At 43.1% G+C, this 27,753-nt stretch overlaps 1 protein-coding gene across 1 annotated transcript in view; it reads left to right on the forward strand.

Moving 5' to 3' along the window:
• Window positions 1-27,753, forward strand: part of ano2b (anoctamin 2b) — a 135,145-nt gene that overhangs the window by 21,948 nt on the left and 85,444 nt on the right. The window contains exon 5 of the mRNA XM_068004575.1: window positions 14,687-14,785. Within this exon, the coding sequence (XP_067860676.1) occupies window positions 14,687-14,785 (99 nt within the window). The remainder of the gene's footprint in view (window positions 1-14,686; window positions 14,786-27,753) is intronic.

Raw genomic sequence — 27,753 nt, forward strand, 5'->3', positions numbered from 1 at the left:
ATAAAATGTGAAACTAATTAGAAAGGCCTTCAAATTACACTGTGGGATAATAGGAAGGAATGCTGAACGCATCTTTCTGAAATTCCCCACTCCCCTGTTTGGTGATGGCATTGACCCATTTGAGTTTTGTCAGATCTTATTTTTCACTGCCGATTTCAGGTTTCCATTCATTTATAGTAAAATTGAGCGTAGCCTCCTTGTATACAGTATGAACCATCTAATACATTGGTTTATAAGATCCACCCTTGTATTTAAAAGGGATAAAAAGACACAGGAAGATTTAACTAATCCATCAGATTTTACAGTAAATGGAATAAACTACATTTGACTTTCCAAAGCTGCTAGTGGGTAAACCATTATCCTACAGTTTTTCTTTTACTTTGAAAAATATTCTAGAATCAATTAATTTTCATTTGCCACTCCAGAGGTAAGGCATGGGTATTTTTCCTCGTTAATTTGGATTATAAAAACATATCTCAATGTTTGAGGGTGATACATACGATATGCTGTACCTGCAACATAGGATTAAAGAATCATAGAATCATATAGCACAGAAGGAGGCCATTTGGCCCATCATGTCTGTGCCAGCTCTTTGAAAGGACTGTCCAATTAGTCCCACTCCCCATAGGATTTTTTTCTTTTTCAATTATGAATCCAATTCTCTTTTGAAAGTAACCATTGAATTTGCTTCCACCACCCTTTCAGGCAGTGCATTCCAGATCATAACAACTCGCTAAGTAAAAAAATTCTCCTAATCTCCCCTCTGCTTCTTTTGTCAATTATCTTAAATCTGTGTCCTCTGGTTACCGATCCTCCTTATTTACTCTTACCAAAACCTCTTATAATTTTGAACACGTCTATTAAATCTCCCTTTAACCTTTTCTGTTCGAAGGAGAACAATCCCAGCTTCATGCCCCCCTGTAATTCTCGACATTTAGTTCCTTGTATGAGAACGGCTGCTTGAAACATCTGTAACATGAAGTGATAAACAGAATAATCGAGAGATCTTGGTAATTGCTGTATTCAATTTGCTTGATGAATATTTTTGAATAAATTAAGTAAAAAAGCCTTGGAAGTAAATTAATATCCATGCACAGTTTTCAAAATAATCAAAAAAAAATTCTGCAACAATAAATTTGGATCTCCTTTGACCACCTGATGCAATGTGGTTGCATTTTATTTACATTTATTAATTTTAAAACTGTTTCTACTTACCATTTTACACACAGAAAAGTTAATCATAAATAATTTCCCAAATAATGAAGGAGAACATCCTTCAAACTATACTTGTTAATGAAAAGATCAATTTCTACGTGCCTTGGAGTGCAGTTATTGAGCAGAAAATCAAACTTCAAATGTAAGGGATAATTTATGCTCCTGAAGCAGAGCATCACAAGGCGGGAGGGTGTATGGGAATACTGGGTGCAGAGAATGGGACATCCATGACAACAGCGTCCGATTTTCCAATGGGCAGGCTGTGCAATGGGCATTATCCTCCATGCTCAATAACCTGATATGTGCTCCCAACATGCATTACAGAAGTAGCAAATCTACCCTTCAATTATTTCTGCACCGACTTGATAAAATCTGATCGAGTTGCGTTGAATTTATAGGGCCACTTATTTTTGTTTTTAATATTTTATTGATATAAAGTATGCTTTTCACTGATTCAGGGCAGGGCTCACATTTTTTGATGTTGTCAGGCAAACTGTGCACTTGCTCTTTCCGGTAGAAATAACTAGACAGTAATGAAGAACAGGAACCCAACATGATTTTTTTTCCCTGTCCTAACCCAGAATGTTTCCCCCTTATCCTAACCCAGGATGATCCCCCCTTACCCTAACCCAGGATGATCCCCCCTTACCCTAACCCAGAATGTTTCTCCCCTTATCCTAACCCAGAATGTTTCTCCCCTTATCATAAACCAGAATGTTTCTCCCTTATCCGAACCCAGGATGTATCCCCCTTTATCCTAACCCAGAATGTTTCCCCCTTTATCATAACCCAGAATGTTTCCCCCTTATCCTAACCCAGAATGTTTCCCCCCTTACCCTAACCCAGAATGTTTCTCCCCTTACCCTAACCCAGAATGTTTCCCCCTTATCCTAACCCAGAATGTTTCCCCCTTATCCTAACCCAGAATGTTTCCCCCCTTATCCTAAACCAGAAGGTTTCCCCCCTTAACCTAACCCAGAATGTTTCCCCCCTTACCCTAACCCAGAATGTTTCTCCCCTTAACCCAGAATGTTTCCCCCCTTACCCTAACCCAGAATGTTTCCCCCTTATCCTAACCCAGAATGTTTCTCCCCTTATCCTAACCCAGAATTTTTCTCCCCTTACCCTAACCCAGAATGTTTCCCCCTTGTCCTAACCCAGAATGTTTCTCCCCTTATCCCAACCCAGAATGTTTCTCCCCTTATCCTAACCCAGAATGTTTCCCCCTTGTCCTAACCCAGAATGTTTCCCCCTTGTCCTAACCCAGAATGTTTCTCCCCTTATCCTAACCCAGAATGTTTCTCCCCTTATCCTAACCCAGAATGTTTCTCCCCTTGTCCTAACCCAGAATGTTTCTCCCCTTACCCTAACCCAGAATGTTTCCCCCCTTATCCTAACCCAGAATGTTTCTCCCCTTATCCTAACCCAATTGTAAACAATTTTACAACACCAAGTTATAGTCCAGCAATTTTATTTTAAATTCACAAGCTTTCGGAGATTTTCTCCTTCCTCAGGCAAATGTTTCAAGATCTCCTTGAAGCCTACGCATTTATACATATTGAACAATAATAAATGGTGTTTACAGACTGCCCCTGCAACTGCCCGTTGCCAAGGCAATCACCGTGTTCAGACAGAGAGGTGTTACCTGCAGAACCTCCGAATACACATTCAATAAAAAAACAAACAGGGAAAAAAAAACAGAGAAAAAAAAACACAGAGAGAGGCACCTAACATATCCTAACCCAGAATGTTTCCCCCTTGTCCTAACCCAGAATGTTTCCCCCTTGTCCTAACCCAGAATGTTTCTCCCCTTATCCTAACCCAGAATGTTTCTCCCCTTGTCCTAACCCAGAATGTTTCTCCCCTTACCCTAACCCAGAATGTTTCCCCCCTTATCCTAACCCAGAATGTTTCTCCCCTTATCCTAACCCAGAATTTTTCTCCCCTTACCCTAACCCAGAATGTTTCTCCCCTTGTCCTAACCCAGAATGTTTCTCCCCTTATCCTAACCCAGAATTTTTCTCCCCTTACCCTAACCCAGAATGTTTCCCCCTTGTCCTAACCCAGAATGTTTCCCCCTTATCCTAACCCAGAATGTTTCTCCCCTTATCCTAACCCAGAATTTTTCTCCCCTTACCCTAACCCAGAATGTTTCCCCCTTGTCCTAACCCAGAATGTTTCTCCCCTTATCCCAACCCAGAATGTTTCTCCCCTTATCCTAACCCAGAATGTTTCCCCCTTATTCTAACACAGAATGTTTCCCCCTTATCCTAATCCAGAATGTTTCCCCCTTATCCTAACCCAGAATGTTTCCCCCTTATTCTAACCCAGAATGTTTCCCCCTTATCCTAACCCAGAATGTTTCCCCCTTATCCTAACCCAGAATGTTTCCCCCTTGTCCTAACCCAGAATTTTTCTCCCCTTATCCTAACCCAGAATGTTTCCCCCTTACCCTAACGCAGAATGTTTCCCCCTTATCCTAACCCAGAATGTTTCCCCCCTTATCCTAACCCAGAATGTTTCTCCCCTTATCCCAACCCAGAATGTTTCTCCCCTTATCCTAACCCAGAATGTTTCCCCCTTATTCTAACCCAGAATGTTTCCCCCTTATCCTAATCCAGAATGTTTCCCCCTTATCCTAACCCAGAATGTTTCCCCCTTATTCTAACCCAGAATGTTTCCCCCTTATCCTAACCCAGAATGTTTCCCCCCTTATCCTAATCCAGAATGTTTCCCCCCTTATCCTAACCCAGAATGTTTCTCCCCTTATCCCAACCCAGATTTTTTCTCCCCTTACCCTAACCCAGAATGTTTCCCCCTTATTCTAACCCAGAATGTTTCCCCCTTGTCCTAACCCAGAATGTTTCCCCCTTGTCCTAACCCAGAATGTTTCTACCCTTATCCTAACCCAGAATGTTTCCCCCCTTACCCTAACCCAGAATGTTTCCCCCTTGTCCTAACCCAGAATTTTTCTCCCCTTATCCTAACCCAGAATGTTTCCCCCTTGTCCTAACCCCGAATTTTTCTCCCCTTATCCTAACCCAGAATGTTTCCCCCTTATCCTAACCCAGAATGTTTCCCCCCTTACCCTAACCCAGAATGTTTCTCCCCTTATCCTAACCCAGAATGTTTCTCCCCTTATCCTAACCCAGAATGTTTCTCCCCTTATCCTAACCCAGTATGTTTCCCCCTTGTCCTAACTCAGAATGTTCCCCCCCTTACCGTAACACAGAATGTTTCCCCCTTACTCTAAAAATTTGTGAGACAATTTGTGGCACTCCTCTGCTACCATAGCTGAACTTGACTAACTTAGTGGAATCGTACAAGGGACCAAACCAGAGACCTTCCTGGTCTATACAATTTGCGCCCATGACCCTTTGAGGGGATCGGTAGCACAATACTTTTTTGTTAATTAAAATGAAACGAAGCATTGGGGCAATAGATTGACAACTGGGGATAAGAAGAGTGGTAATACAGTGTGTTCCCTGGGATGTATATGATATCAGGTAGTATGATTACAGTGCTCTGGGAGGAGGAAAAAAACACTTTATTCCAGGTATAGCTCAATCCCATTATTATGATCACGTCTGATGGACTTAGTGGCTAGCCAATTACATCACCGTATGTAGCCTCCTCTGATAGGGCGCGCCACAATCACCCCCCACCTCCAAGGGCGAAAGGACCGCTTCTCCTGGCCCCCCACCCACCTTGTAAACTTCAACGGGGTCAATGGTAGTGGCTGTCGATGGGCACATGTCATCACTGACACCAGCAAAAGGCCCCTGCAGGTTTTCGGGGCCTGGGATGTGCAACCTGCTCTGGCTAATGTTGCTGCATAACCAGTTACTGGGAAGCATGTGAGAACAATACATATTAGCACACGTTCCAAAATTTCCATGCAGCCTTGGGGAAGTGATTTTTGCCTCCATTTGATGCAGCCTCTAGCTGGTCTGGTTGAACGTTGCTCATCATTTTTTCGGCTATTATCAATTCCACGAAGAATAAACCCTGCTGAAACTGGATTGTGCAATGTGGTTGTATTTAGTTAGCTTTATCCGCTACTAAGTAACCACCAGCTGTTACATGCCATTAATATATATACACTCTGAGTTAATGAGTAGACTCCATGAGGACACTCTTTTCTGTCTCATCTCTGACAGCAGCTAAAGATACTTATTAGCTCTGTGTCAACAAATAACGAGAAGCATTTTCATACAGTACATTACTGAACTTTATACTTGGGCTCACATAGAATCATACCCCTGGCAGTGCATTCCAGATCTTAATCACTCTCTGTGTAAAAAAATTTTTCCTCATGTTACCTTTGGTTCTTTTGCCAATCACCTAAAATCTATGTCCTCTGGTTCTTGACCCTTCCGCCAATGGGAACAGTTTCTCTCTATCTATTCTGTCTAGACCCTTCATGATTTTTAAATATTTCTATCAAATCTCCGCTCAGTCTTCTCTGTTCCAAGAAGAACAACCCCAGCTTCTCCACTATCCCTGGAATCATTCTAGTAAATCTTTTCTGCACCCTCTCTAAGGCCTTCACATCTTTCCTAAAGTGCGGTGCCCAGAACTGGACACAATACTCCAGTTGTGGTCGAACCAGTGTTTTATAAAGGTTCATCATGACTTCCTTGCTTTTGTACTCTGTGCCTCGATTTATAAAGCCCAGGATCCCGTTACTGCTTTCTCAACCTGCCCTGCCACTTTCAACAATTTGTGCACGTATACCCCTAGATCTCTGTTCCTGTACCCCTCTTGGAATTATGCCCTTTAGTTATATTGCCTCTCCTCGTTCTTCCTACCGAAATGTATCAACTCGCATTTTTCTGCTTTAATTTCATCTCTCACATGTCCGCCCATGCCACCAACCTGTCTATATCCTCTTGAATTCTATCACTATCTTCCTCACTGTTCACTACACTTCCAACTTTTGTATCATCTGCAGATTTGGAAATTGTGCCCTGTACACCCAAGTCCAAGACATTAATATATATCAAGAGAAGCAGTGGTCCTAGTACCGACCCCTGGGGAACACCACTGTATACCTCCCTTCAATCCGAAAAACAACCGTTCACCACTACTCTCTGCATCCTGTTACTTAGCCAATTTTGTATCCATGCTGCTACTACCCCTTTTATTCCATGGGCTTCAATCTCTGATGACAAGCCTATTATAACATTAGCAGTTTAAAATAAAACTTCTAGATAGTTCCGTATGTCCTCTTACTTATAGACATTTTTGTGTTCCATAAAGAAGATACTTTAATGCGCATAAACTAATTTTTCTGAGGAATTGTTGAAGCCCAGCTTGCTCAGCAACAATGATATTAAAAAAACAAACAGTCCATAATTGATGTGCATGTTTTGTTTAGTGTGTGGAAATATCATTATTTTTAATGTCACATTCGGCATTAGGCAGTCCTAAGTAGCTCAGCTTGTGAGGTGTTAAGGGGGAATCTCCTGCAACGGCTCCTCCTTTCACATCTGCATAGTCATCCCTGACATGTCCCGAAGTTCTACCCTCTGCTCCCTCCTATTGTTATACACATGCTGCCTCTTGTAAACCCAGCGGATCCGTCTGATGGAGGGGGGTCAGAATTTGGGGAGGAGAGAAGATATGCCAGTTTTACACCCCAGTTAAATTCTGCCTTAAATTTCACTGGAGATTAGCGAGGGTGTATGAAGTGCGTGCCCTAGCTAAGGTGCATGCACACAAATTTTTTTTCATTCTTCGGGATGTGGCTGTCGGTGGCGAGGCCAGCATCTATTGCCAACCCCTAATTGCCCTTGAGAAGGTGGTGGTGGATCTTCATCTAGAACCACTGCAGTCCGTGTGGTGAAAGTACTCCCACAGTGATGTTAGGTGGGGAGCTCCAGGATTTTGATCCAGCAACAATGAAGGAACAGTGATATATGTCTAAGTCAGGATGGTGTGTGACTTGGAGGGGAACCTGGAGGTGGTGGTGTTCCCATGCAACTGCTGCCCTTGTTATTCTAGGTGGTGGAGATCATAGGTTTGGGAGATGCTGCCAAAGAAGCCTTGGCGAGTTGTGGCAATGCACCCTGCATGTTGTACACACTGCAGCCACGGTACACCAGTGGTGGAGGAAATGGATGTTTAAGTTCATGGATCGGGTGCTGATCAAATGGACTTCTTTGTCCTGGATGGTGTTGAGCTTCTTGAGTGTTGTTGCAGCTGCACCCATCCAGGCAAGTGGAGAGTATTCCATCACTCTCCTGACTTTGCCTTGTAAGTGGTGGAGAAGCTTTGGGGACTCAGGAGGATTCACTCGCCACAGAATACCCAGCCTCTGACCTGCTCTAGTAGCCATGGCATTTACGTGGCTGGTCCAGTTGAGTTTCTGGTCAATGGTGACCCCCCCATGCTGTTGATGGTGGGGAATCAGCGATGGTAATGCCATTAATTGTCAAGGCGAGGTGATTAGGCTCTCTCTTGTTGGAGATCGTCATTGCCTGAGACTTGTGTGGTGCGAATTAGCTACTTATTAGCCCAAGCCTGGATGTTGTCCAGATCTTGCTGCTGCATGCGGACATGGACTGCTTCGTTATCTGAGGAATTGCGAATGGAGCTGAACACTGTGCAATTATTAGCGAACAGCCCCATTTCTGACTCTATAATGGAGGGAATGTCATCAATGAAGCAGCTGAAGATAATTGGGGCTCGGACACTGCCTTGAGGAACCCCTGCAGCGATGTCCATGGGCTGAGATGATTGGCCTCCAGTAATGATAACCATCTTCCTTTGTGCCAGGTATGACTCCAGCCACTGGAGAGTTTTCCCCCTGATCCCCATTGACTTCAGTTTTACTAGGGCTCCTTCATGCCACACTTGTTGATTGCTACCTTGATGTCAAGGACAGTCACTCTCACCTCACCTCTGGAATTCAGATCTGTGTTCATGTTTGGGCAAAAGCTATAATGAGTCTGGAGCTGAGTGGCCCTGGTGGAACCTAAACTGAGCATTGGTGAGCAGGTTATTGGTGAGTAAGTGCTGCTTGATAGCACTGTTGACAACTCCTTCAATCACTTTGCTGATGATTAGGCATTGTCTGATGGGGCAATAATTGGCCAGGTTGGATTGGTCCTGCTTTTAGTGGACAGGACATACCTGGGCAATTTTCCAAATTGTCGGGTAGATGCCAGTGTTGTAGTTGTACCAGCTAGGGGCACGGCTAGTTCTGGAGGACAGGTCTGATGGGTTTAGGCTAGGATAAAATCATAAGTCCTAAATTCCATGGTTTCCACCCTAGGATCCACTTGTCTAACTTATGTTACTATAAAACTGGGTAACCTGGACTAGGATTACTGTGTTACATTATACTGCTAGACAGAGATTAATAACGTTATTTTGAATTGGTCTTTCGTCAATTTTATTTTTGCTCCTTATTTTGGAGGCTCCTACTTTCATTTGGAAGGCTCTCTTGAAATTATTTTTGTTCAGGAAATTTCCCTAAAATATACAGTTAAGCTGGAGTATGGGTTTCCCAATGGGTGTTCCCTCCTCATGAAAGGAAGAGGAGGAACAGCAGATAAGCTAGGAGGCAAGGCTTGTAAGGTAGCACCGCAGAAGATCCAGACCCTCTCACAGACACCCAGCTACCAGTGTGTATAGACCCAGAAGACCCTGGACTTATGTGTTACTAGGCTACGGTTCACTCCTGGAGCCTTGGAAGTGTTTTGCATCATTCTGCAAGGGAGACATGCAAACTTCTTGAAGAATCAGGACAGCATTTACTGTGGCTCAGAAAGTCACTACTGCAATTAATTTCCTCACCACTGGGTCATTCCAAGGAGAACCAGGTGACTTCAGCCAGTTCAGTCAGCTTGCTGTGCATTCTTGTATAAAGCAAATAATTAATGCCCTGTTCACCAAGCAGCCCAGTTCATCACATCTGACATAGGAGGAAGCCAATTGAATTAGCAGACCATTAATTTTCACCAGATCGCTGGGTTTCCATGAGTACTTGGAGCTACAGGTTGCACTCATTTGGCCATAGGAGCCCCTACTACTGTCAACCCACACCATTATGTCAACCAAAATGGACTTTACTCCCTTAGTGTCCAATTAGTGTGCACAGGTTTCTCCACATCAATGCCCAGTGTAGGAAGCTGCCATGATTCATTCATCCTTTGGCAGTTCAGTGTCCCCGTGCTCTTTCAGAATCAAGAACAAGGCTGATTGACTTTTTGGAAACGAGGTGTATCCAATACTACCGTGGCTTCTAATACCATTGAGAAAGACCACCAGTGAGGCAGAGGAATGCTCTGCCTCACTGGTGGTCTTTCTCAATGGTATTAGAAGCCACGGTAGTATTAATTTGAGTGCTGAAGTGACTCAAATTAAAATAGAACAGGCTATTGGCATGCAGAAGGGAGGTTTCAGATGCCAAGACAGATCCAGGGCATCCCACCTGTATTCTCCCAATGTTGTGACAGCCTGCTGTATCCTTCACAATTTCACTCTTCAGATAGGTCTGGGAGTTGAGGAGGAAACTGAGTCAGAAGCTGAACTCTTCCTGAGACACAGGGACTGGGACATGAAGAGGAAACAGCAAGGTCACAGACAGCTGCTGGGAGAGAGCTGGGAGACAAAGTTATGAGAGAGACTTTTAGTAATACTGATCAGATTATAGCTATACAATATCTGTAAAAAAAAACAGGATGCTCCACATAATTTAAATATACAACCTGTCACAACACTCCATTGATCGTTAAAGCCAAAAGTTCCATGAGGGTCCCAAGTCTGCAAATACTTTCTTCAGTTCTAGTGCAACTTTATGCTTTCAGCAGAAAAATTATGAGCATTTCATAAATATTTCTGACAACAACAATCCTATAGGGGTCCTGGAACTCTGTAACCGAGAAGTCAATTAGAATGACCCCAATCTCCACGTGGTCCCCATCCACCAATTTATTGATATCAAAATGCTCCTTCTCATGACCACACTCCACAGAACCTCACCTCACACCTTCCACCCTTCTGGGTCTGAATTACCATACTTTTATTACCCACTTTTATTACTGCTCGACACAGTAAGAATTGGTACTGGCAGGGTGAAGGAATATTTCAAACACCTCACACACTGTAATATTTTGAATAACACATTTCTTTCAATTTTCTTTTTTTGAAATGTTACATTCCTTGCTATTGACATTGTGTAAGCCATTGTATTATAATGAGGTCAGCAGCAGATGACCAATGTATGTAACTGAACAATTAATGGAAAAGCACCTGAAGGCTAAACACTCTGTGGGGGTAATTTGGACTTTGGGCGATTGTGTAAAACGGGTGATATCGGATCAGATGCCCATTATACATCTCTCCCGATTTTAATTTCCATTGAAGTCAGTGGAAATGAAAATCGAGAGAGACGTATACCGGGTGACTGATCCAATATCGCTCATTTTACACAATCACCCAAAGTCCAAATCACCCTCCATTGGTTATTGATTTGTGGCCGCTGATCTATACGGGGCCAGGAGCTGCATCAGCAATGGGGCCAAAAGTTTGCTTGCAAGAATGACTAAGTGGATATTATGTCCACTGATTTGAAGAATTAACACGTAGCTGCCTACATAGCTATAGAAGAATATGAGGAACATAGTAACAAAGCTTCCCTGAGACGAGATGATTCATTCTGGGATTTGAGTTGATCATCTGGTTATTTCACTGGAAAAATATTAATTATATATATATTAGGCTCAATGATTCTAATTCGTATGAGCAGTGACACAAAGCTAATAAAGAACTTTAACATGATGCTAATTTTATATTGCATATAATTTGCTCTACAAGTTTGTTCTGTGACAACGTTTGGCTGTTTAAGTCACTAAAGAATGCTATTTTTGGAAATTTAAAGCTTAGGGCTAGGGCAGTAAGTCTAATGCTGATCAGCAAAAAGTCAGTATCCAGAATGTCATAGTGTTAAATAGATGTATTGAAAAACTGGCAAAATATTTCTTTAAGGACTCCTCCTGTGCCGTAAACCTGTATGATTCTATGGCACTGATGCAGTTTCATCACCTCACCAGCTGGATGAGCAGACATCACCATTACTACTCTGTCAACTAAGGGAACATGCAAGTAATAGAGCAGCACAGAGAAGCTCTCAGTGCAGAAGGGAAACATTCATCCATAAAATGCACTAAACATCTACAGCGTGCCCACTGAAATGCATTTGCTTTTACTATATCTTGCAGTCGATGAATTTATCATGTAGAAAAGAGTCAAATGTGCAAATGTAAAGGTAACAGAATGTATATGGGTTCATTTTATGAGGCTTCGCTGCCAATGCAAAGATTTGCTAGCAGTGGGCATGGTCAGAAAATCAGTGCTGTGGTGTTACAGCTTTATCTCTAACCTGCACTAATATCTAACCAGGCTCTGTGCCAGCAGGGGAAACTCACAAAATTACCTAAGTCGTTGTCTGCAATTGGGTATTTAATTCAATTGCAGAACTGACTGGAAGAACTGGGCAATTATTTGCTCACCCAGCAATCTTCCTGCTTGATACACAGCATCATCCCCCTGATTTCCATGCCTTGCAGCTACTCCTTGTGTGGTGAAGTCTCTGTCCATAGAAATATTTTGCAGCAAAATTTCTCTGACCTTCTTAGGCATACTGTAAGCTCCTCCCTCCCTCCCGAATGGTCCAAGCATCTCAAGTGTTGCTATAGCAACCCAATGTCTGTTATAATGAGGCAACTGGTTTGCACGTGTGCATTGTTGTATCTGTTCTCTGCTGGGACATGGGAGTTGTGCAGAGGTGTAACTGACAATGGTTGTACTACATAGCCCATATCTTTGAGAAACCAGTCACCCATCCTTTCTTCTCCTTCAAAGAGCAATGGCATGTTTGGCAGCCTCAGAATGAAGGTATTATGTGTACTGTTAGGTAAGTGTACATCAACATGTGTTATATTCTGCTTAGGGGAATGAACTCTGTTGGGAGTCAATAACTGGGAAAATACATTACACAGACTGCCTAGGTGGGAAGAGGTCCTTATAATTGGGACGGATTATTCTAATCTCCGGATATAATTTTATCATGCCAAAGAACCACATAAAAACCTGCCACCAAAAACCCCAGCTGACATCAATTCTGTCTGTTTGTGTCTCTCTCTTTATATCTCTCTCTGTATTCAGAATGGCCAAAGAAAGTGAAATCCAGAGGGCCCATAATACATGGCGGCCACTATTTGAGACGTTTGGCATAGTGAGCTGTCATGTTGACTTCTCACCAACATTAAATGACTCATGCTTTCTCTGTAGCTTTCACTCTACGGCCTTTGTTTGTTCTAATTCAACAGACACTTGCTCTCAGCACTTTGTTTTCATTTGTCTGATTAACAAAAGGATTGATAGACTATCTCTCCTAAAAAAACAATTGTTGGGCTTTGCTTTTGTTTGCCAGTCTTCTCTTCCTACCACAAAGTAGCTTGAATGCTACAGGAAGGCTGATGACATCAGGAAGCCCCACACCTCCGACCAACAGACAACATCTGACCTTCAGTCTACTTAACTCAGATCACTCACCCCCTAATCAGACTGGACCAATGTCTTCACGTCAGCCGTGGATTCCCTTACCAGCCTAAGATTCTCTGGCATTTCCAGTTTTCAGCTTCTCTTGTCATCTTCTTGACTATCGGCTGACTGGATACTCTTCAGACTCTAATCTTCTGAGGTCCATCCCTTTGCCTTTCCAAGTAAACTCTTTGTCAACTTTCTAGCAAATTTTTACCAAGACATTTTTTTCACTCTTGAATACTGCGTCACTTCCTTGTACCCAGTATCTCTCAGTGTTAATTATTGTCCCCTGCTGTTGTTTTGTTTTTCTTCTTTTTCCATTTTTATTCTAATATATTTTGATTTGGTTGTTTTTGCTTCTGTTCTGTTGTATGTGCAAAATGGCTGCTGCCCCAGACCCAAGCTCCCCACCTCCCTAATTTACTCCTCCATGTCTTGCCCTGTTTCTTTTCTGCTACCACCACTTATCCTTTCTCCAATTCCCTTTCCACTCCAAATTTCATCTCAGCACAATCTGCTATTTTGCCACCTCTGAACTCTCTCTTTCTCTCTCTCTCTCTTCCCCCCCCTTTGTGCCCCAGGTTTCTGCCCCTCCCAGCTGTGCCCACTGAATTCCAGCTTGGTAGCCTCCAACATTGCTGGTTTTGCTCCAGCAGTTACCCAAACTGTCCTATCATTCTTTCTCTGCCTCTCTCATTCCGCTTTGACCAAGCTGTCCTAATATCTCTTTATGTGGCTCAGTTTCAAATTTTGTTTGATAATGCTCCTGTGAAGCGCCTTGGGACATTTTACTATGTTAAAGGTGCTATATAAATGCAAGCTGTTGCTGTGGTTGTTGGGTTACCTCCTCCATTTTCAAATTTGCCTGTAAGGCTCTTTTGGCACCTCCTTTGTCCCATTCAGAGAAATCACAGTTGCCAACCCTCCCTTGATGTTGCCCTTGAAAATGTCCCTTCCTTCATTAATTAATCCTTTTTATTTCCCAACCATATTGTGGAGGAGTTCATCAATACCCTCAGCCTTACAGAGATTTGCCTTGCCCATGGCTATGTTTTCCTACACACCCGTGGTTTCTCCTATTATCATATCCCACACCTAAACCAGGTGGTGGTGGTGTGGGTATCATTTCCAAATTCCACCTTGGCTTTACCCCTACACTTTCAGCTCTTTATGGACACCTCACACTTTCCACCCAACGCACCTCTCCTTCAAAATCCTCATCATTGATGTTTCCCCTAAGTTTCCAGATGTTTTCCTCACTGAAATCTCCTAACTCCTGTCCACCGTCAGTCTTTGCACGGAGCAACTCTTTATCGTCAGTGATTTCTGCTGCTAAGCTCACCCTCCTCTACTTTCTTGTCTTTCTTGAATCCCTCAACCTCATCCTCCACATCAACTCCTGCAACTACATGTGTGGCCGCCCCTTGTCCTCAAGATTACACGAGTCTTCAATGCATCTTAAATCTCCATCTCCATCTTCGAAGTAGCTTTCTTAGACCACTTTCTTATTTCCCTCCTGATGCTAAAGAACTTATCCAATTTTCATCCCATTGAGGTACTAGAGATTTGAGCTATGATGGGATAGTTAAGGTGCTAGAAGTTTAAGCTCGAGTACTAGAGAGTTCAGTTTTGGGTGAGTTATGATACTAGAGGAATGGTCTTTTATGGAGGAGTTAAGGTACTACAGTTTTGAGCTGTGATGGTAAAGTTAGGGTACAAGAGGGGTGGGTTTCGATGGGTGGCTTTGGGAACTACAAGGGTGGGCTTTGTGGGAGAGTTAGTGTAATGGAGGTTTGATGGTCTGAATGACCTTTTCACAGTCTTGACTTCTGTCATGTTCCTAACATTTAAAAACACTGTAACTTGGAAAAACAGCAATTAGATTTTTCTAAAACAAATTTGCTTTATTTTACAGACTAAAGCCCAAGGCACTGGTTTTGTCAGGGTTCATGCTCCTTGGCATGTCCTCAGTCGCGAGGCTGAATTTCTAAAGATAAAGGTTCAGACCAAAAAGGTAGGTTTTAATCTGAAGGGTCTTACTGTCAGGCTCCTTGTTAAAAACATTTATAAATAGCGTTCTTTTGCTTTGTTCTGTATTGGAATGGCCACTGACCCCAGTCATATGTGGAGCTGAATTACACACAGTTAATATAACGGGAATGAAAATCAGGTAGGTTCTACAACAGTCGGACGATCCACTCCACCAGATTAGCACCCAAGTGGTAAAGACGAAAATATGCTCCATGAAATTATCCCTGGCTTCACTGGGGTAATTTTACCACTTTGTGACGGTGAATCTTTGGCTGCCACTGGCCGTACATATCAGAAATTCAGGTGCACGCTACCCATCGTTTTCTGAGCATTCGCTGTACCTCCATTAAAGACAATTCAATTCACTCACTAATTCTGTCAAATAATATACAATTGGTATCACAAGTGCACAACAAAATTGATGTACATAAAAGTCAGAATATTTTTTTGAAAACGTTTTGGACTTCATCTTACAGAAGTCACTAAACGTACCTACTTTATCTTAGAAATTCCTGAAACAACTTTCCCCAACACAGGCCTACCTCCCTTGTAGGGCCTGGAGCTAGAGTTCCACTCATTCCCAAAAGTTGGCATTGTTCAGCTGGGCTTTCCTGTCAATCTCTCCCAGGTTCTGAGTGGGCTCAACCATAGTTCGTAACATGCACTCACAGCCTTTTACGATTAGGAAGTTGCTATTTTGTGCCTGATGAAATGAACTCACTCTTCACTGTGGAAAGGGAGAAAGAAGAAGTTGGCAGTTTGTTTATGTACGGGGTGGGTAAGTTTAACCTAATCTGCCCAGCGGGAACCTGAAGCGATCAGATCATCTGCCCATTTTACCTGCCCCCCGATTTCACTTTCCATTGTGGAAAGTAAAAACAGGTGGACGATCTGATCACATCAGTTACCCACCAGTTGGGTTAGGTTAAATTACTGTAGTGAAATGGAGTAGCAGGCATTGTTCAGCCTCCCAGCAGCCAGTGGGTAACTTCCTAACATGGATCCTGCTTGGGGGGCTCTTTTGGAATATTTTGGATCATAATTGGAATGGAGATTGTTTAGAACTGGGTGTCCAGCTACACTGAACAAACCTGCAATACTTATCTGACTTTGATTTAATAGTTACCAGAAAGAAAATTTGAACAATATAGCCTGACTTTATTTATGTCTGAAAACTCCGCTGTTGAAATTAATAGATGCAAAAAAGCCCAGGCTTTATTTTTTTGAGTAGTTTTCCCGCTCAGCCAGCACGGCACAAAAGAGGAGAGAGACCACAAGGCTCCAGTTCCCCCTCAGAGTCCTTCCCAACTGCTGCCAAACTGCAGACACCTCCAGTGCTGCCAGTCAACAGCACCCCTTTAGCTCCAGAACCCTAACCCCTTGATGGTGCCAGCCTTGCCAGTGGTGTGAGGCCCTCTTGCCCCAAATTCGAACAGGGCATCAGTCCCCACTTTGAGTACTGCCAGACTCCAGCTTCAGACTGCCCGCTCCACTTCCATCTCAATCACGTGCACACTTTTGTTAAACCGTGTAAAATACTATTCAGTGTCATTACACGAGTGAACTGATATGGTTGTGGGTCTGGATAAGATAACTTACCTCAGTGTTGAGAATAAAGGGGTAAATTTATGAGTCTGCACTGCCAGTGGGGTGCCTGGCCTGCTAGCAATGCATATCAGAAATTTTGGCGTGTATTGTCCACGATTTTCCAACCTTAATGGCCTCAATATTTTGCTCAGTGTGGGTCCTAATTTCCAGTGGGTTAGGCTCCCTGCCTACAGCACGGACGTCTAAAATCACCCCTTATGTCTTTTTCATCCATGATTGTTTATTTATTGGATTCTTTGTTGCTGGTCAGTTACTGTTAGCTGTTGCTGCAAGTTGTAGGGAATAAACACCACACTCCAGCTGATCTTTGCACCTCAGGGAATACATATATGGTTCAGGAAGTCCTTGGTATGTATGGATTGAATGCTCACATTATACCTGGTTGAAGACCAGAGCATGTGGATCTATTGGGGTATTGTGATGTTGGGGTGTTATGACATTGCAATGTTGAAGTATTGGTGTAGGAACATATGAACAGGAATAGGCCATTCAGCCCATCGGGCTTGTTCCACCGCCATTCAATCAGATGATGCTGATCCCTACTTCAGCTTAATTTACCCACTGTTGATCCATATCCCATGATACCTAATAGAAACCTATCGATCTCCGTCTTGAAAATTTCAATTGACTCGGTATCCACAGCCTTTTGACGGAGAGAGTTCCAGAGTTCCACTATCCTTTGTGTGAAAAAGCATTTTCTGATTTCACTCCTAAATGGCCTAGCTCTAATTTTAAGACTGTGTCCCTTGTTCTGGTTTCCCCCACTAGAGGAAATAGTTTCTCTGTATCTACCCTATCAAATCCCTTTATCATTTAAACACATCAAATAGATCACCCCTCAAACTTCTAAACTCACTAATACAAGCCAGGTATATGCAACCTGTCTTCATAATTTGACCCTTTAAGCCACAGTATTATTCTGGTGAATCTGCACTGTACCCTCTTCTCCAAGGCCAATATCTCCTTCCTGATGTTCAGTGCCCAAAACTGAATGCAATACTTAGGTCTAGGAACATAGATGGGTCTGACTAAGGCTCCATACAACTGAAACATAACCTCCTCCCATTTGTGTTCCAGCCTCCTTGAGATAAAGGCCAACATTCCATTAGGCTTTTTGATTACTTTTTGTTCCTGTCCACTAGCTTTTAGTGATTTGCGTACCTGGACACCGAGATCCCACTGCTCCTCCACAGTTCCTAGTCTCTCACCATTTAAAAAATATTTTCATTTGTCATTCTTGGATCACATGTGGATGACCTCACACTTCCCCACATTGAACTCTAGCTGCCACAGCTTTGCCCACTCACTTAATCTGTCTCTGTCCCTGTGCAACTTCCTACTTTCATCCACACAATTTACTGTGCCTCCTAACTTGGGGTCAACTGCAAACTTGGATAAACAACTCTCCATTCCTCCATCCAAGTCATTGATATATATGGTCAAAAGCTGAGGCCCCAATACAGATCCCTGGGGAACACCACTTGTCACATTGTGCCAATCAGAGTACATTCCCTTTATCCCTACTCGCTTTCTCCTATCTCCCAACCAATTAGCAACCCGTGTAACAAGTTTACCTCCAATTCTGTGCACTTTTATTTTTGCTAATAATCTCTTGTGCGGAGCCTTATCAAATGCCTTCTGGAAGTCCATATAGATAACCTCAATAGGCACTCTCCTGTCCAATATGTGCCTCCTCAAAAAATTCAACTAGATTAGTCAGACACGGCCTTCCCTTCACTCTCTTTGATCAACAAATACTTTCCAAGTGCTCAGCCACTCTGTCCTGGATATCGGATTCCAGTAACTTCCCCACAATTGATGTTAGACTGACAGGTCTGTAGTTATGTGGTTTGTAACGTTTGGGGTATTGTGATATTGAGGTGGTGGAATATTGAGGTGGTGGAATATTGCGGTGGTTGGGTATTGCGGTGGTTGGGTATTGCGGCGGTGAAGTATTGCGGCGGTGGGGCGTTGCGGCGGTGCGGCGGTGGGGCGTTGCGGCGGTGGGGTATTGTGATGTTGGGGTATTGTTTTGTTGGTGTATTGTGATGTTGTGATATTGTAATGAGGGGCATTTTGATGTGATATTGTAATGTGGGGTATTGTGATGTTGTGATATTGTAATGTGGGGTATTGTGATGTTGTGATATTGTAATGTGGGGTATTGTGATGTTGTAATATTGTAATGTGGGGTATTGTGATGTTGTGATATTGTAATGTGGGGTATTGTGATGTTGAGGTATTGTAATATTGGGGTATTGTGATGTTGTGATATTGTAATGTGGGGTATTGTGATGTTGAGGTATTGTAATATTGGGGTATTGTGATGTTGTGATATTGTAATGTGGGGTATTGTGATGTTGAGGTATTGTAATATTGGGGTATTGTGATGTTGTGATATTGTAATGTGGGGTATTGTGATGTTGAGGTATTGTAATATTGGGGTATTATGGTGCTTCCTTTTTATTCTGACACCAAAATTAATTAGTGGAAATGTAATTTCATGTGATTGGAGATCTCCTTTTAGTGTATATTAATGAGATCAGGCATAAAATGATGCAATGCAGTTTATTGTTGTAATTGGAAATTAGCTGTCTCTTTCATCAACTCTGAAACTAGAATGACTTGAGTTGAAAAGTAAGCTTGCATGACAAGGACAGCTGGAATTGTAGATCTACCCTCAATAAAACCATTGGGCCATTTTATTTTATGATGGCTAGCAGTGATGACCAAAAGCATTATGGAAATAGATTTCTAGTTTTACTGAAATGTCAGTGTACAATATCATCTCAATCTATGGGACGTGCATCCTGGTTTAACAGTTGCTCTTGGAGTAGAATCTCAGAGAGCTTCCTTACGATATAATCCTCAGTGCAGCTGAACCCAGAGGCCCAACCACAACTCTACAAAATGTCAAACTCCATGCCCACCTCCCCCCCCCCACCCCGGGGTCAAGTGCTCCACGCCCCCTCCAGTGTTACTGAACCCCACACCACCTCCTCCTCCTCCTCCCAAGTGCTGCTAAATGTGGTTTACCTACCTCCAACCTGCCCATGTGTTGTCTACCACCTTGCTTTGTATTCTGAGTTTTAAAAAAAGTGAGATCAATTTGAGTAAATAGGTAAAGGAACATAAAATAATAGAAGCCAATCATTTAGTTTTCACAGAATATCATGTAATAAAAACACAACTTGACATATTCACTACCCATAAATCAGTGCCTCTTAAATACATTGTGGACCAGAATTTGCTGCCAAAATTACAGTGAGACTAATGGCGCTCGCTGTTATTTATGCGCAAATGGGCACGGTTAAACTCAAAAACCCAAAAGTTGCTGTCCGAGACGCGCCGCTCTGCCATTAGCTTCGTGAAATCGGCACCTCGCTGTCTTCCTCACCATTGAAATGCATTGAACGGCGTGAAGTTGCTGTATTTGCGAGGTAGACGCAAACTAAACTCATCACAAAAAGTTAAGTCTTGACCATTTCTGTCCAAGTACCATTTTAACCATGTGATAAGTGTTAATTACTGCCAATCAACCACTCTGGCACTGAAAATTAACTATTACAAATGTGGAGTCTCATTCCTTCACGTTTCCTTTGTTGTTGGAGATTTTAAAAATGTAAAATTTAAAACGTTAATTTTTTTTTACTTTTCCTTTCTGTCTCATTTTTTCTCTCTCCATTAATCCAATCTTTCTTTCTCTCTCTTTTTTTCTCTTTCTGTACCTGATTTGACATTGAATTCACCCACTCTAATTTACACTTCCTTCTCAGTCCTTGTGCTGTTTATTTTACAGTCCTTCAATCTGATTGGTTAAGGAGATACATGGTTGCTTGCCCTGTTTACCCAGGTCCAAGATGCCCTGTTTCCCTCGCTACGACGTTATCAGCTCTCACTTTCAGCAACTTGCCACGCAAAAAACTTAAAAACTTAAACGTGTAAAATTTAAAAACCTAACTAACGGCAGACCCCATTAAATGCCCTACCACAGCAAATTATGGCCCTGTGTGTTACATAGCATAAACCAGAGTATCCCCTGACTCAAGATGAGTAATGCCACAGGAGATCCATTAGTTGTTCTGAAAACTTGTCACAAACATTAGACTTCAAAGTTCAAAATGCATATAGGGCAACTGTCCATGACAGACATGGACTTCAGTGTTTGGAGGAGTCTGTCTCTGTGTTCACGATAATGGGTGAAGATCAGTGCAGACCAGGTTCCTCCCCTCTCAGTGAAATTCCATGCTCCTAACCCCTGTTGCTCTTATATGAAATCAAACGCCACTGCATATTGTGGGTGGGAATTCCATTAAGGTCCATTCACAATAAACAGCAGCAACAGGAGGGAGCAGCCCTAGACTAGCATTTGGGGAGGGGCAGGAGGGAGGGGGTGGACGAGTATCAGCATGAACTGGGAGGGTTGGACGGAGAGAGGTTGACTCTGTGAAGCGGGGGGTGGGGAGTGTCTGTTGAGGTAGCTTTTGGGTAAGGTGGATCTGGTTAATCTGTCAAAAAGCCAAATGTCGCTTGTTTTGGATTAAAAATCTATCAATCAACTAGAATGCCCCCATTTTAATGTAAAGCTTGCTGGGGTAACATGGCACTGGATTAAACGTGCACTATAGGTTGGCTTGGGGCGACGGGGATAGCATTTGGAAGGAATGTATACAATTCTGAATTTACTGCCTACACCTCTGATTGGACTGGTCCCAATGGCAGCTGCAATAGGGGTTTAATCCCTTATTTTCTATTCAGCATTTATTTTTTGTCAAAATAAAGTAAAATTAATTAAATAAAATTGTCCCTCTCATCGATCATCTGCTACTGGGAGAAAGAAGTTTTAAAAATATATTAAAAAATCATTCTCAGGAGAAAGGCATGCCCCTGGGCCACCCCCTCCCTCCAGAAAATAAATCTAGTCTCTTCAACACTTGTATCCTCCTTAGGCTTTCATATATATATCATATGGTATATTTCCATCCAGTATCAGTAATGGAATGCAGGACATACCTACATCTCAGATTACAAGCCTATGCTCCACTGCTCCTTGTGTAGTTAAAAAAAGTCATAATAAGAATAAAATCGGACGGACCACCCGGCATCGGACCACTAGGCACCAGACACGACAAAGGCAAACCAAGCCCAGTTGACCCTGCAAAGTCCTCCTCACAAACATCTGTGTTACCGAGTCACTCTTGGTGATGGACATTGAAGTCGGGAGCACCACTACTGACTGAGCTGGCCGAGTCCTGAAGGATCTAGCTGCCAGACTGGGCCTATGGCAGGTGGTGAGCGAACCAACACGAGGGAAAAACCTACTTGACCTCGTCCTTACCAATCTACCTGTCGCAGATGCATCTGTCCATGACAGTATTGGTAGGAGTGACCACCGCACAGTCCTCGTGGAGATGAAGTCCCGTCTTCGCACTGAGGACACCATCCAACATGTTGTGTGGCACTAACACCGTGCTAAATGGGATAGATTCAGAACAGATCTAGCAGCTCAAAACTGGGCATCCATGAGGCACTGTGGGCCATCAGCAGCAGCAGAATTGTATTCCAGCACAATCTGTAACCTCATGGCCCGGCATATTCCTCACTCTACCATTACCAACAAGTCAGGGGATCAACCCTGGTTCAATGAGGAGTGTAGAAGAGCATGCCAGGAGCAGTAACAGGTGTACCTAAAAATGAGGTGCCAACCTGGTGAAGCTACAACACAGGACTACATGCATGCTAAACAGCAGAACCAACATGCTATAGACAGAGCTAAGCCATTTCACAACCAACGGTGGTGGACAATTAAACAACTAACGGGAGGAGGCGGCTCTGTAAACATCCCCATCCTCAATGATGGCAGAGTCCAGCACGTGAATGCAAAAGACAAGGCTGAAGCGTTTGCAACCATCTTCAGCCAGAAGTGCCAAGTGGATGATTCATCTTGGCCTCCTCTCGATATCCCCACCCTCACAGAAGCCAGTCTTCAGCCAATTCGATTCACTCCACGTAATATCAAGAAACGGCTGAGCGCACTGGATACAGCAAAGGCTATGGGCCCCGACAACATCCCGGCTGTAGTGCTGAAGACTTGTGCTCCAGAACTAGCCGCGCCTCTAGCCAAACTGTTCCAGTACAGCTACAACACTGGCATCTACCCGGCAATGTGGAAAATTGCCCAGGTATGTCCTGTCCACCAAAAGCGGGACAAATCCAATCCGGCCAATTACCGCCCCATCAGCCTACTCTCAATCATCAGCAAAGTGATGGAAGCTGTCATCGACAGTGCTATCAAGCGGCACTTACTCACCAATAACCTGCTCACCGATGCTCAGTTTGGGTTCCGCCAGGACCACTCGGCTCCAGACCTCATTACAGCCTTGGTCCAAACATGGATAAAAGAGCTGAATTCCAGAGGTGAAGTGAAAGTGACTGTCCTTGACATCAAGGCAGCATTTGACCGAGTGTGGCACCAAGGAGCCCTGGTAAAATTGAAGTCAATGTGAATGAGGGGGAAAACTCTCCAGTGGCTGGAGTCATACCTAGCACAAAGGAAGATGGTAGTGGTTGTTGGAGGCCAATCATCTCAGCCCCAGAACATTGCTGCAGGAGTTCCTCAGGGCAGTGTCCTAGGCCCAACCATCTTCAGCTGCTTCGTCAATGACCTTCCCTCCATCATAAGGTCAGAAATGGGGATGTTCGCTGATGATTGCACAGTGTTCTGTTCCATTCGCAACCCCTCAGATAGTGAAGCAGTCCGTGCTCGCATGCAGCAAGACCTGGACAACATCCAGGCTTGGGCTGATAAGTGGCAAGTAACATTCGCACCTGGCAAGTAACATTCGCGCTAGACAAGTGCCAGGCAATGACCATCTCCAACAAGAGAGAGTCTAACCACCTCCCCTTGACATTCACCGGCATTACCATTGCTGAATCCCCCACCATCCACATCCTGGGAGTCACCATTGACCAGAAACTTAACTGGATCAGCCACATAAATACTGTGGCTACAACAGTAGGTCAGAGGCTGCGTATTCTGTGGCAAGTGACTCACCTCCTGACTCCCCAAAGCCTTTGCACCATCTACAAGGCACAATTCAGGAGTGTGATGGAATACTGTCCACTTGCCTGGATGAGTGCAGCTCCAACAACACTCAAGAAGCTCAACACCATCCAGGACAAAGCAGCCCGCTTGATTGGCACCCCATCGAACACCCTAAACATTCACTCCCTTCAGCACCTATGCACTGTGGCTGCAGTGTGTACCATCCACAGGATCCACTGCAGCAGCTTGCCAAGGCTTCTTCGACAGCACCTCCCAAACCCACGACCTCTACCACCCAGAAGGACAAGGGCAGCGGGCACGTGGGAACACCACCTGCACATTCCCCTCCAAGTCACACACCATCCCGACTTGGAAATATATCGCCTTTCCTTTATCGTCGCTGGGTCAAAATCCTGGAACTCCCTTCCTAACAGCACTGTGGGAGAACCTTCACCACACGGACTGCAGCGGTTCAAGAAGGTGGCTCACCACCACCTTCTCAAGGGCAATTAGGGATGGGCAATAAATGCTGGCCTTGCCAGCGACGCCCACATCCCATGAGCGAGTAAAAAAATAAAGTTACTTCTGTTGCATGTTCCAGACTTAGATTCAGGGCTGTTTTAGAGTTGCCAACCTTTTGGGGGCTGCCTCGGCTTTTGTAAAGCTGTTGGTCAGTTGCTGCTAATGTTTTAGTTTGGTGTGTATGAGAAAGGCTTAGATCTGATTCCCATGATTCAACATAAATATTGAAAGGTAGCTAATGTGTGAAGAAACAGTGATAGTAATAAACAAGGGCTTCTCAGTTCAAGTGTTTTGCTTAGAATTGTTCTACGGTCCTGCTGCTACATATTCTTTATAAATATCCCAGCTGGAGTTGCTGTTCAAGTCCTCAGCTAACCGATTTATTTGTTATTGGATCAAGGAGGTAGAACTTTAAGCAGCTTGAGGCAATTCGTGTCATAAAGATGTAGGTCATATCTCATGGCTGATTATCTCTTGGACTGAACCAGTAACCTGTTCCCGGAATCTTTGGGAAATTTCCTTCTGAGTTATACAGCGATGGCCAGCTGCAGCTCAGCACTTTGTTAAAGGAATAAAGATAAACATAATCAGAAAGACCCAACAGAATAGCCTGATAACCTCTGAAAGAAAGTGATGAGTTAGTGAAGTAAAAGAACAGGGTCATAATTACCCTCTGGGATAGTGAAAGGTACATTTCACTAATAAAACATTATTTCTGTTCAGCTGCCCCTAAATGTTTCAACCTCTCAAAATATTTTTTGAAATGGTTGCCACATAAAGGAATTGCTATATTTGAGTGTGATTATTTAAGTGGGTCATAGCTAAGTGTGCTAGCAATTGTAGAGTAGACCATTATCAGTGATAGTCATTGTAAAGTTTATCAATAACAGGGATAACCATTTTAGGGTAGACCATAAAAGTGGTAGCTATTGTAGGGTTTATCAATAACAATGATAGCAATTGTAGGATAGACCAATAACAATGATAGTCATTGTAGGGTTTATCAATAACGGTGATGACCATTGTAGGGTTGAATAGAGAAATATTTGGAGGAGAGCCTCAGTTGAATTAATTCAACTAGAGCAATTGTTTCCTGCTTTTACATGTAGCCTGAGGTATTCCTTTGAACACTAAGTGAAGGCCTATGAGATTGTAGCTCAGAAATGAAAGCCCCAAAAATCCATGGGTGGCGCATCTTAGCATAAGTGCTCCAGACCTCTGCCGTTGATCCTGCCAAAGTCTGCAGGGTCAAGGTGAAGTCCCGTCATTTTCTTACCATTGGCAGACACCTGCATCACTTGAGGCTGCTCTGATTGACCATCATTGCAGCAGGGCAAGAAAGTCCAAAGGAAGGAACATAGGAGCAGGAGTAGGCCATTCAACCCCTCGAGCCTGTTCCGCCATTCAATTAGATCATGGCTGAACTATATCTTAACTCCAGCTTTCCACCTTGGTTTTGTAAAGTCCAGCATAAGCACCTGGACTGGGGCCTTCCCCCCTCCCCAACCACCGATGCCTCCCCCCCTCCAATGAGACAAGGCTCTGTTGCCCCCAGCTGATATGCTTTAAAAATTAAGAATAAAATATTTGCTGTCCATTCTTCAGGGCTCCAGGCCACGATTCTTGTCCGGACCTCATGGTGGTCCCCACATCGCCCGCTGGCTCTGCCAGTACACTGAGCAAGGTGTATCAGTGCTGACCATACGCTGGATCCCTTTGAATGACTGGGGCACGAGAACTCTGATGTTTGGAGTTCCTACACCCACCTACAATGATGGCCTTGTAAAGAGCGACCGGAGGCTCCAGCCCCAAAAGACCATCCTGGAAACTTGGACACTTGGCTGCAAGGCTGTCTCTTGGCATATCCAGGCCCCGGCCTAGCTTCCAGTCGTTCTGACAGACTCTTGCCAAAGTTACAGCAGGAATCTGCTGGAACAGCCATGGATTTTGGGAGCCAAACTGTTTTAACAATTGAAATGTTAATGACAACATATGAGGCTCCACTTAATATTAAAATGTTATATCAATACCTCAACTTCAACAAGGTGGCAAAGATGTAGAACTCAGTTTTTTTGTTTATCATTTAGCTTTACCAGTATGAGGGATAGGAACATTCATTAATGGAATGTTTTATATTTTTGCACCCAATACCACTATCCCAGATAAGGTGTAGAATTGACTAGATTTAATGTGAAGCGTCCTCTAATTGTACCAGTGACATGATTCAAGTGAGACTGACAATAGTATCACTGTTAAAATTCTCCCAACTGCCATTTTTGGTGCCAATTTCTGCGGAATTATAAGCAGTTTTGAGGTGTAGACTTACGCCCAATAGGAACCAATTGGAGATTACTCAAACACATTTCACGTAGAACTTTACAACCAGCAGAGAGAGACAAGTTTCATCCACTCCGTCCGGCCTACATTTAAATTCAGGGACTAGAAGTGAAAGGGCAATGAACTGTACCTTTCAAATGCGATTGAACTTAATGTTTAGTGCTTTTTATTCTGCTAAAACTTAAATCTTGTAACAGTTTAGTTATAGGATTACCAAAGTATGCTGCGATGTTTCAGTTATTTAAGAAAATAAGCATGTAGCAATAGTTTAATATTGTAACTGAGGTGCCAGGAAGTTTTTCTATTCCATGGAATAGCTCAGGGTTGGCAACTAGACATATAGAATTATAGAATCATAGGATCTTACTGCACAGAAGGAGGCCATTTAGCCCGTCATGCCTGTGCTGGCTCTTTGAAAGAGCTATCCAATTAGTTCCACTCCCCTGCTCTTTCTCCACAGCCCTACAAATTTTTCCTTTTCAAGTATTTATCTAATTACCTTTTGAAATTTATTATTGAATCTGCTTCCACCTCCCTTTCAGGCAGCGCAGTCCAGCTCATAACAACTCACGCTTCGCCTCTGGCTCTTTTGCCAATTATCTTAAATCTGTATTACCGACCCTCCTGCCAATGGAAACAGTTTCTCCTTATTTACTCCATCAAAACCTCTCTGGCATATGCTAAGCATTACTGTGGCTATAATCAGTATGTATAATCAACTAGTTAAACAAAATATTTTATTTTCCACAATATGTAAACTATGTTATGTGGCTGTCGCTTAAATTTAGCAGCCTTACAGTGCCCTATATACAGTTATTACTTTCTCAGCCTCTTCTTGGTTCAGGGCCAGCTCATGTCAATCACTCTTTAAATAATGAGCTTTGGGGACGCTTAACAAGTCAAATGCATGTCGCAGAGACCTCTGTGAGGATGAATCACAGCACCTCAGTAAATGATGATAGCACCAGATGTTGCAGGTTTTATAGCTGAATTCTCACACAATTTCTTCAAACAAAATTACGACGACTTCTGAGTGTGTCAGGAACTCCAGAAGAGTGGATGGAAATTCCATTTAATATTTGAACAGGTTGCTGCCTGAAGAGTGCAGAAGGGAAAACATTACTGATTTAGATTGAGCCTTCGAGTCTGTTTGTATGTGTCTCCTACCCACACAGTGGCAGAAAGATAACATTGCCCAGGTGGAATGGCATAAAAATTTTGTCTGTAACAAAAAGGGACTTAAATCTCAAAGCAGACGAACGTTTGATTTTTTTTTGTGTGTATATGTGAAAAAACGTTAAGTGGTAAAATTCAGCATGGTATATTTTTGTAGAAGGAGTCACCCTTGGGAGTTATTTATCTGTCACATGTTAAAAAAATGTTTCTTCTGAGACCACAATTTTAGATAATCGTCAATGTGATATTTTGACTGTATAAAT

The sequence above is a fragment of the Heptranchias perlo genome, chromosome 24 (assembly GCF_035084215.1).
Source record: "Heptranchias perlo isolate sHepPer1 chromosome 24, sHepPer1.hap1, whole genome shotgun sequence".
Lineage (NCBI taxonomy): Eukaryota > Metazoa > Chordata > Chondrichthyes > Hexanchiformes > Hexanchidae > Heptranchias > Heptranchias perlo.